The sequence below is a fragment of the Papilio xuthus genome, unplaced genomic scaffold (assembly GCF_000836235.2).
Source record: "Papilio xuthus unplaced genomic scaffold, Pxut_1.1 DF826961.1, whole genome shotgun sequence".
NCBI classification, from domain to species: domain Eukaryota; kingdom Metazoa; phylum Arthropoda; class Insecta; order Lepidoptera; family Papilionidae; genus Papilio; species Papilio xuthus.
Window position 1 is genome coordinate 3,681,664 of NW_013531688.1, and position 10,261 is coordinate 3,691,924.

General features: G+C 31.9%; 2 protein-coding genes across 3 annotated transcripts in view; both read right to left on the bottom strand.

Moving 5' to 3' along the window:
- Positions 1 to 4,724, bottom strand: part of LOC106119918 (senecionine N-oxygenase-like) — a 6,039-nt gene extending 1,315 nt beyond the window's left edge. Inside the window, exons 1-7 of the mRNA XM_013315044.1 lie at positions 4,417 to 4,724; positions 3,801 to 4,000; positions 2,576 to 2,714; positions 1,948 to 2,119; positions 1,040 to 1,315; positions 546 to 709; positions 6 to 164 (exon numbers count right to left, since the gene is read on the bottom strand). Coding sequence (XP_013170498.1) covers positions 6 to 164; positions 546 to 709; positions 1,040 to 1,315; positions 1,948 to 2,119; positions 2,576 to 2,714; positions 3,801 to 4,000; positions 4,417 to 4,419 — 1,113 coding nt within the window. The 5' untranslated portion in view covers positions 4,420 to 4,724. The remainder of the gene's footprint in view (positions 1 to 5; positions 165 to 545; positions 710 to 1,039; positions 1,316 to 1,947; positions 2,120 to 2,575; positions 2,715 to 3,800; positions 4,001 to 4,416) is intronic.
- Positions 4,725 to 4,805: 81 nt separating this feature from the next.
- LOC106120134 (senecionine N-oxygenase-like) lies at positions 4,806 to 9,028 on the bottom strand. 2 transcript variants are annotated; one of them, XM_013315354.1, is made up of 8 exons: positions 8,871 to 9,028; positions 7,150 to 7,352; positions 6,807 to 6,945; positions 6,375 to 6,546; positions 5,775 to 6,050; positions 5,507 to 5,670; positions 5,286 to 5,429; positions 4,806 to 5,154 (listed from the first exon to the last, which is right to left on the bottom strand). In XM_013315354.1, the coding sequence occupies exons 1-8, from the start codon at positions 8,967 to 8,969 to the stop codon at positions 4,948 to 4,950; spliced, it is 1,404 nt and encodes a 467-aa protein (XP_013170808.1). In that variant the 5' UTR covers positions 8,970 to 9,028; the 3' UTR covers positions 4,806 to 4,947. The 2 variants fall into 2 exon arrangements, with proteins under 2 accessions (XP_013170808.1, XP_013170809.1); XM_013315355.1 differs by lacking the exon at positions 8,871 to 9,028 and adding an exon at positions 8,138 to 8,292.
- Between the last annotated feature and the right edge of the window lie 1,233 nt (positions 9,029 to 10,261).

Consider the following 10,261-nt stretch of genomic DNA (forward strand, 5'->3'; position numbering starts at 1 on the left):
TGGGCTTGTGTTATAATTACCTCTTTATCTCCTAACAAATGTAAATCAGACATGGGTCGTCCATTACAGTTAATATTATCAACTTCCTTCTGCCAAACATTCATCATTTCCTCCTTGGAGGGCAGTTTAAAATCACCCTTTAAAAGTGCAGTGGTGTAATGAACCTGAGAAATAAATAAATAAAATAAGAGTTAAGTAATAGAAACACCCAGAAGAAATTTACAGATGTGTGTGGTGTTTCCCGTTGGGCCAATCGGCCTGGCGTACCCATTTATCTGTACAATGGGTATTTATTTTTTTATTATATGGAGTTAATCTGCCGAATCGGAAATATCAATCGTTTTTTTGATAGCGCCGATTTTGATATAAACATAATGGGCGCAATGATAAAATATCGCATTGGGCAATCGGCCATTGGTAAATACGCAATGTATGTACTCAATTAACCCGCTATTAGTCATCGTTGTTTACTGAGGCTTAGTAGTCCTTTATTTAAGCTCATCTCATGTAGACGTGCAAAAGATGATGTCATAAATTTACTTTACCTGAGCGTCTAAAGCTACGACGTGGCAGGCGCGCCTCACCAGCCCCAGTACCACCATACTTGGTTCATTTATATTCACAAGGCGTTTGTACAAGGGGAGTACATGGTCTTTGTTGACTGTTAACCCACATGATGGGTCCAAGTAAGGATATGTATAGCTAAATCCTGAAAAAGTATTGTTATGATGAATTGAAATGTTTGGAGAATTGCTTGGTCGATGCAAGAAAATAGTCAATGGTACAGTTATTCTCAAACAAGGAAGACCCGGTGAGAGGGGCGCAGCTATCGTTGACAGTCTTGTCAGAAAATATGTATAAAACCTTCTTATACAGATAAAACATAAAAGAAAAAGTGACATGAAAATTAAAATACTTAAATTATGTTCTGACACTTTTCCTATTTTGTAATAAGGGCGCTTGTGAGCTATCATAATATAGTTTGACTTATGCCCACCCGGTCAGATATAATTGTCTGTATTATAAAAATGACACTTACCAGTGCAATAAATAACATCGTCAATCTCTTCATAAGTATCGTCAACAAAAACGACTCCATTTTCTTTAAATTCTTTGATATCTGGTTTTCTTATATATTGGTCTGGGAACTTTGTTTTAATGTTTTGTTTAGAATGATGGCTGTGCACCACTGTCTTAGCGTACTTAAGCATATCTATGATAATATCCCATGCTGAAGTTCCCGCTCCGACAATTAAAACACGATGATTTTCGTAATCATTAGGTATCCTGTAGTTTTTGGTATGTAAGAAATCTCCTGGTAAGAGGAATTTCAAATTTTGAAATTCAATCGTAAAATAGACATGTGTTTTTGTAGATAACAAAAACAAATGTCTCTTTTATTCTCTTTGTTAAACAGAAACAGTGTGCCTAGCACGAATATTTGTGATCATTTGTTCAGCACCTCTTTTGAGAATACACGAAAAATCTCATTATAATTAAGAGCGTCAGTGGCTCAGGGGTTTAAGCACTTGACTTGCAATCTGCAGGTCCTGGGTTCGAATATGTGTGAAGTCAACCAACCCGCACTGGGCCAGCGTGGTTTACTAGGGCCTAGTCACCCGTAATATAGGGTAGGCTCCGAGCCCCTTAGTGGGGACGTATAGTGAGCTGATGATATTATATATAATTTAGATATAACTGACGATGACAATACGAAGATGATTGTCACAAATATTCGTGCTAGGCTCGCTGTAAGAGTGTGGTCCAACAAGAGACGCAAGGCGCAGCGACTCTTGCGGGATAGTCATGGGGCACATGGTATTTTCGACTACGAAATGTTAATTTTAATGTTTTTTTCAACTTCTAAATAAAAATAAATAAATAAACTTTTACCCCTTATTTCCAAAAACAACTATGTAAAGTAATATGTATAAATGATTTAAAAACCTTTAAAAAGTTCTTCATTTGGAAATTTAGGTACATTAGCATTACTGAAGTGACCAGTTCCTATAATAATAAAATCATATTCATCTTCATGAACTGTATTCATTAGTACATTGTCATGTATCACTTTCCATGCATTTCCCTCTCGCCTCACTGATGTAACATTTTGAAGCAACTGTAAAAGGATATTAAATTTTTAATATTAAATTAAACATTTATAACTGCAATTAAATCATAAATATCGTGAATGGAATTTTACTTTGATCAAAAACTATAGAAAGGTGAATATACACTAGAGCATTTACAGCAACCATTTCTATGCAAGGTAAAAGCAGTTTCTAAAACCAGTGTGATTTGTGAAAGGGTGATACACTAGAACATATTATAGAGTGGCTCTTTGTTCTGTTACAAGTAAATGCTCTAGTCTATACTCACCTCTAGAAACTGACATATTCTAAACTTAATCAGTTCATTATTTCGTTGATTACTTACTAATAAACGCTATTTTGTTGAAGCTATGTAAAATATTGTGATTTTATTTTTATCAACCCAAAAATTTATGTGGTTTCTCATTTGCTGGATTATTTAAATGCTAAGAAAAATGTAGTTATTCTGATGTTTATCAATTTACCTGTATATGCTCCATTAAGTTAAAATGTTCTGCATAACGTTGGATATAGTAGTAATATAATTGGGCACTAGAAAAAAAATGCATATGTTTTGGCAAAGGGTATCCCCGTAGTTCCATTGCAGGATGTGGCAAATTTAATCTAAAATTTTAATTAAAAATATTGTTATTAATAGACACACATAGATGCTGCCAGAATGGCTCAACGGATCTAGAAAAATTTGACATGAATGTAGAACATAGTATGAAAGATCACATAGGCTACTAATTAGTTTTTTTTAATACCGCGCAAAAATAATAATTTCAGTGCTATATTAGGTTAATGCATTGAAAACTGCCTGAGAAATCAACACTTTGTCAAAGTAAAATCCTATTTAACCTGTACCTTAAAGCAAATATTTGTATTGCAATTAATGTATGTAATTATAAATTAAAAAAGTATAATTTTTATTTTAAATAATAATTTATGCTTATCAGATAAACTAGTATATTTATTACATACTAGCTGTCGCCCTCGACTTCGTCCGCGCATAATAAAAAAATACATAATTAATAGCCTATGTGTTCTTAAAGACTTTGTTCTACATCTATGCCAAGTTCAGCTAGATCCATTCCGCCATTTATATGGGAAAAAGAAAAGGGCTGTTTATAAGGTTATCCCGGTAATTAATAAAAATTTTCTCGAGCTATAGCAAGACTAAGGAACAGTAATTGATTTTTATATATAAAGATGTCATAAAGCAATATCTTACATTGATAATATAGTTACTCAATATCTTTGGATTAAATAGTTCTAAGAAATAATTGAAATACAAACATTAATAATTATGCTGATAACATCTTAAGAAGCTCTCTCTAAATATTTGGAATCGGAGCCACATACAAAAGGCAGTTATTTTTGAAACCGCATGCATAGCAAGAATGTCCCTGTCTCTGCGGCCCTGACCACTGGTTGCCCGAGTGATGAGATTCTTCAGGTGGTGGTGCACTATTTTTTATACATGTTCTATTATATTTTTTAGAAATGTACTTTATTTTAATTTAGAAAATAAATAAGTATGTATAATGCTGATATAATAGTAATAATCATGTTTCAACTTTATGACTTAATGATCTGCAAAAGTTCATGACTGATTGATCAGGAAGCTTAGATTTTTTTATAATAAATTTCCCACAACCCCACATTCCATTTCAATACTTACAGAATGTCTAAGTAATAGTGGCTTACCTTAAGTCTGCAAACATAGCTGTATGCAGTATTGAGTCAAATTCATCATAATCTATCCCTGCATATCTCCACATACCACCTACGTAGTATGAACATTCTAGTACAGTAAAGTCTATTCCTTCATCTTTTAAATATTTTGCAGAAGTAAGACCAGCAATCCCAGCACCAATAATACAGACACGAGGTCCATTTGGTTTAGCCTGAGAACACATTATTATATTTCTAATTATAAATAACTGTGATTTAGTAATCTTTTGTTAGTTGCCTCTTTTGTTTTGAATTAGATAATGCCTGATGTTGTAAATCTTAATAATATTTTTGAATTAAAAAAACAAGGAAATCAAGTACAAGTTTATTAATTTTTAAAATATTGAATATATTGTCCAATGCGTTCTTTGATTGCACAATGTTATCAAATTCTTGGGAACCATGAGTGTGTTACTCATGCAAAATATTGCACAAGCTTATGTTGTTAATGCAAGTATATTTGTATTACATCCAAATTTTGTCTAATTATGCATTGGTAACAATTAAGGTGGCAACAGTAGCTTGTTTACAACATTGCTCCTTGACCATCTAAAAATAAGCAAATCTTTTATTAGGAAAATGAACTTACCATGATTAATTTGTCGAAATTGATTTATTCTTTAAGTCGTTAAAGGCGGAGTATCTATTCTATCTTCGTGGGGAAACAAAATCGAAGTTAGATTGGGAGCGACCTACAGCTTAGACCAATTACACTAAACTACTAAATGAGAAAAATTTAAGGCAAAAAAAGATGTTGTTTACATGAGCTACATATTTATATTATTACTTGACATTGACTTACATTTGACAGTGACAGGATCGTATGAAAACATTTTTTTTTATATTTATGACCTGGTAACATAGACCTTTAGGTCATATGGAAACGGAAAGAAAGAAGACTAGAAAGAAGCAGAGATTAGGTACTCACCTGATCTTTTTCATTTCTGTTCATAAACACGATAAAATAAAACAAAAAAGCCTTTTCTCTGTTTTTATTTTGCACTCTTTTGAGAAGATTTCGCAAAAGCCTTTCCACATAAATCAAAAACGTCTAGATTATAATAGATAGAAACTAAAATACCGATGAATATGTCATTGGAACTCATATTTATAGTCTAAATTAAGGTAAGGCACTATTGTTCGCGGGCTTCATTTCTGACTCAAGGCGCCTTGTGAAAGTATTTCTGTCTAAGACTTCGTACACGTAGTTCCTGTAGGTGTAAAGGTTTTCGAGCTTTGCTTCGGTGTCCATCGTGCGTATTTTAAACATGACAGGAGGAACTCGATCTATGCCTGATTCTTCAGACATTTCTTCATAATATTGGTCCTGAAATAACAAGTTTCAAAAATTTACAATGAAAATTGCACATAAATTCAACTTTTTGGATATATACTATAATTTCATTTATATGTCATGCAATACACTCTTTCTTTAGAGGTGCTTATTCAAAAAAATACCTCTTTCTCTGCCAAGAAATGAATATCAGAAATTGGTCGTCCTTTAGAACGAATAATGTCTGCCTGCTTTTGCCATTCACTCATCATTTCTTCCTTAGAAGGCAAAGTGAAATTCCCTTTTATCAAGGCTGTTGCATAGCGGGCCTGAAATGCAAGACAAGTATTACAAAAGTAAGTAGTTAAAAGTCAATATTTTTTTTTATAAATATGCGAGTTATTACCTGGGCGTCTATTGCGACTACAAGACATGCTCGTATAACCAGTCCCATTACCACCATACTTGGTTCATTTATGTTCACCATGTATTTGTGCAGGGGGATAACACTGTGCTTATCGATCGCTAGGCCACATGATTTATCCAGAAATGGATAGTCATATTCGTATCCTAAAACATACAAAGCTCATTTCATACATGTAGGTGAGTACCTATAGAAAATTAAGCGCCATATATTTTGATTAAGAAGACAATAAGTTGGAAGATAATATTACCAGTACAATATATAACGTCATCAATCTCCTCATAGGTACCATCAACAAAAATAACTCCGGTTTCGTTAAATTCCTTGATATCGGGCTTCCTGATATAGTGGTCCGGGAAATTCGTTCTAAAGTTCACCTTGGAATGGTGGCTGTGGACGAGGGTTTTCGAATATTTTGCTACATCTAAAGCGATGTCCATTCCAGAAGGACCCGCACCGACGACCAGGACATGACGGTTGGTGAACACGTCAGGTACTCTGTAGTCGTGGCTGTGGATTATTGTTCCTGGAAATTGTTAGTTTTGATAAATTTAATATAATATTTACCATTATTCTTATCTACTTCATGATTCTGATAATTCTTATAGAACTATTGATTCGTTACCATTCTTAAAAGAGTAGGTGTGGAGATAAAAGGCACATTAGACAATATATTCATCGTCACCTTACTTACCTGACTAAACGAAGAGGTACATGACTACTTCACTTTGGTCACATGAATAGATAAACGGTTTATCTGCTTATGTGCTTTGATGTAGTATTAGGTGAAGTTACTCGATCAAGTTAGATGTAACGTGTCGGAAAGTTTTATATAAAGATTTAAAGGTACCTTTAAAAAGTTTTTCATGTGGAATTTCTGGCATATTAGGTTTACTGAAATGGCCTGTCCCAACTATAACAAAGTCGTAGTCTTCCTCGAACTCCTCGCCTTTTAGTATATGTCTGTGTTTCACTTTCCACACATTCCCTACCCGTTTTACTGATGTTACGTAATGCAGAAACTGAAACAAGTTACAAGTTTATACATTTTGTAATTAGTGTTGTGAGCTATATGGCCAAAATGGCCATAGTATCTGATTTCTAATATGTTTAAATAGAAATTGCGTGCCTAACAATTAAATAACTCCTTGTTTAAAGTTTAGGATTACTTATGTACACATTACACTACAAAAACACTTTTAAATATATGAAATAGCGATATTGATGAAAAACAGCATAAGATTAGATTGTAAAAATAATATTCAAACATACTTTTTATTACCTTTATATGTTTGTGCAAATCAAAATGAGTCGCATAGGCCTTTATGTACTCATAATATACGTTCCAGCTAGGGAAGGATTGCATTTCTGTTGGCACAGGAAATCCACGCAGTTCCATTGTTGGTTTTGGTAAGTTTGTTCTGTAATTAGAATTGGATTAGTTTTTCTCGACATTTTGTATTAACTTTGTCATACGAGTGAAAGTCGTATGCTATGGGTTGTGAAATGTAAGCAAATAAAGTGCTAAACATTCTGTACTGATCTATTATTTTCATTATATTATTACAATTACCTAAGTGATCTGCAAATAATACTTTTTTTCCCAATAAACCTTAGTCATTTACCTTAAATGCATATACATGCTTGTGTGTAAAGGTAAACCGTTTTCATCCTTTCCCACTCTGGGGTCATATCTCCACGTACCGCCAATGTATCTGGTGGATTCGAGAACGGTGAAGTTTATTCCTTCATCTTTCAAATATTTAGAAGAAGTAAGACCCGCTATGCCTGCGCCTATGATGCAGACTCGTGGACTATTTGGTCTAGCCTGAAAAAAAAATTATATCGTTAAAATTTATTAAATAAATCTTAAAATCATTTCATCATCACCATATCTCTTTAGACTACAAAAGGTATGTTTTTAGTTCTAGATATGAAGTCAATATTAGCTGGGTACAAATTTTGCCAATGGCATGTTTAAGATGGTTTATAATTCTGCATATGTCGCACACTAATGATCTAATTTGGCGATAAAAAGATTATTTCTTCGACATATTATTTTTTCTCTTACAATTTATTGCTCGCTTATTTTGCTAAGCGCTGTGTTATAATACGACCAATTACAGATTGAAAAAATTAAGATTTAAATCGCATACTTTTTTTTTGTTTGCATTATGCCACCATGTTTTTTTTATATCTTTATAGTGTTTTAAAACATGCCGTACCAAATAGAGAAAAAGAGTTTCAACGTATTTTTCTTTGTTTCACCTCAATTTCTTTACTCTGTACTCACAGCTGCTCACAGCCGTCCTTGACAAGAATGTCAAAGTCAATAATATTGTCTGTGGTCGCAATAACAACTCAAAACCTTAATCAATATATTTAATATAAATTAGATTTTACATATAAGTATACAACTAATAATATAGCAATTACATAAGTCGTTGTTTTGTTATCAAGGCACTGTAATTGTTTAATAACCATGTACTGTTTTCTCTAAAAATTCTGTTAGTTTTACTGTTAATTTTACTTTAATTGTTTATTGTATTAAATGGAAATATGAGGCTTTAAAATGAAAAACGTCGTCATTAAAAGCAAAAGCACTGGACTTACCATATTTTACTTTATCGTTTTCGAGTAAAAACTATATTACTTCAAAACTAATCATATATTACTAATTCAATTGTTTTACGTATCTTTAACGACTGTCAAGTCCACACCTATATTTTGTCAAACAAGTGACTGCGCGGAATTCAAATTACCATCACAGCCAAAGTTTAATACGAATGATGACAGATACATATATTCGATAAACTAAGATAGTGTGAATAGCAATATCACAGAAACGTAAGTCATTGTTTATAATATTTATCACTGAGTTGTGCAAATATTCTCGAATGATAAATTGATAGATCCAAATCGACTGGAGTAAAATTTGTTTTCATATCATGTTTCAATAAGAGTTTTGTATACACGTAAGACGCGATACTTGATATTTTATGAATATAGCTATCCCGTTTTTTGTTCGGGGTATGAGAGGGATGGGAATATGATCTAAATACTAATGCTACGCTAATGGGGATCCTCTGTGAGAATCATCTTCTGCTTGTAATAGCAAAACTATGTTACACACATAAATTTGAAACAGAAGAATTAAGAAAATAAAAAAATCAAATTTAGAACAAAAAAGGTACGAAAAGTTTTATCATTTTTGTTATTTCGAGCATAGTATTTGAAATATAGTAATTGTCCATAAGCAGCTGAATAAATACATGTTGTTTTTAAGTAATCGGTGATGTCGCTTAGTCTACATATAATCAGAATTATTACATACGAACTTATTTACCTGATTGACTTTTATATTGTATCCATAAACAATATTTAATTGCAAACACAAATAACTCATAAATAATATTAAACATCGCAATAAAATCATTTTAAACATTGTAATAAATAATTATATTACTTCTAATTTATACAGTTCAGATAATACTACGACGATTAGCAGTTTGTATTGAACGTATTGGTCAAATGACCTCTTATATATTAAGGTGAATTCAAACTGCATTCAAATTCTTAGAAGGAGATGAGACAGGTTTGGTTTTTTATTTCTCTACACGACGGAGATTTAACTGATAAAGAGGTTAAAAAATGGTGATAATTCCAGCGCTAGTGATATGTCATAACATATAGATGGAGTGTTTTATACAAATTTTTAATTTTTTTCACACATTGCCTGCCGCTGCCAGCTCCGGATACAGAATAAAAAGGTTATAAATATATTTTCTACAGAATGATTGGGTTTCAATTTCATGACAGTACAAAAACATATCGACATCTCTCTATTTCTCTTCAAAAATCAGAGACAATAATATTTTTCGTACTGATTTCAGCAGTGGAAATTCACGATCAGAATTAAAATTATTGAAACAAGGTTTCCAAATACACTTAAGACGTTTCTTGTTGATTTGAACCATCTAATCTTCATTTTTTACATTATATCATCGATTTATTTAAAAGATATAAAAAATATTTGACAGCGATAAAGCAATGGCTTTACCTTATCATAAAAATCATCATGTCATTTGATATAAAAAGTTATTGCAATGCCAAGATAAAATAAATTCTTTTTTTAAATTGCACGGAATTGGAAGTTTTTTTTTAATACATAACTCCTTAGCCCTTCAATTTGTTACAATTTTAATTTTAATTTTCTGACAGATTAAAAACTACGACTTAAAATTCTTTATAGAAAAAAGTGTTATGCACAGTTAATTGAAAAATTATTTTTAACAGGCACATTAAACTCTTTATGTGTAACTTGCAAGAAAAAAAAAGAAAATCGCAGAATTAACGATAAAACTATAAACAATCTAACAACTAATAGCAGGAATACGGTGATATTAATATAATTTTATAATTTTTAAAAAGTGTTAGTGTGGACATATCCTAAACAAAGCTTTGATCTTTTCATTGACACGTTCAATCGTTATCGACTACTGTCAACAATATTGTTAGTTGAATGTTTAATTTAATTCGCTGATAATAGTTTAATAGTCAATTTAAATCGTTATATTTGTCAAGATCATGATCAAGATGTTTTCAAATTAAAACAAGTCTTCCTCATAAACCACTTAGGAATCTGTGTACTTTTGTGTTTTTTCTTTATTTTTTACTTTATAAGAAATTAGATTGGAAGACGATTTCGTAGGCTCTTGTCGCGTAATACCATGTGAG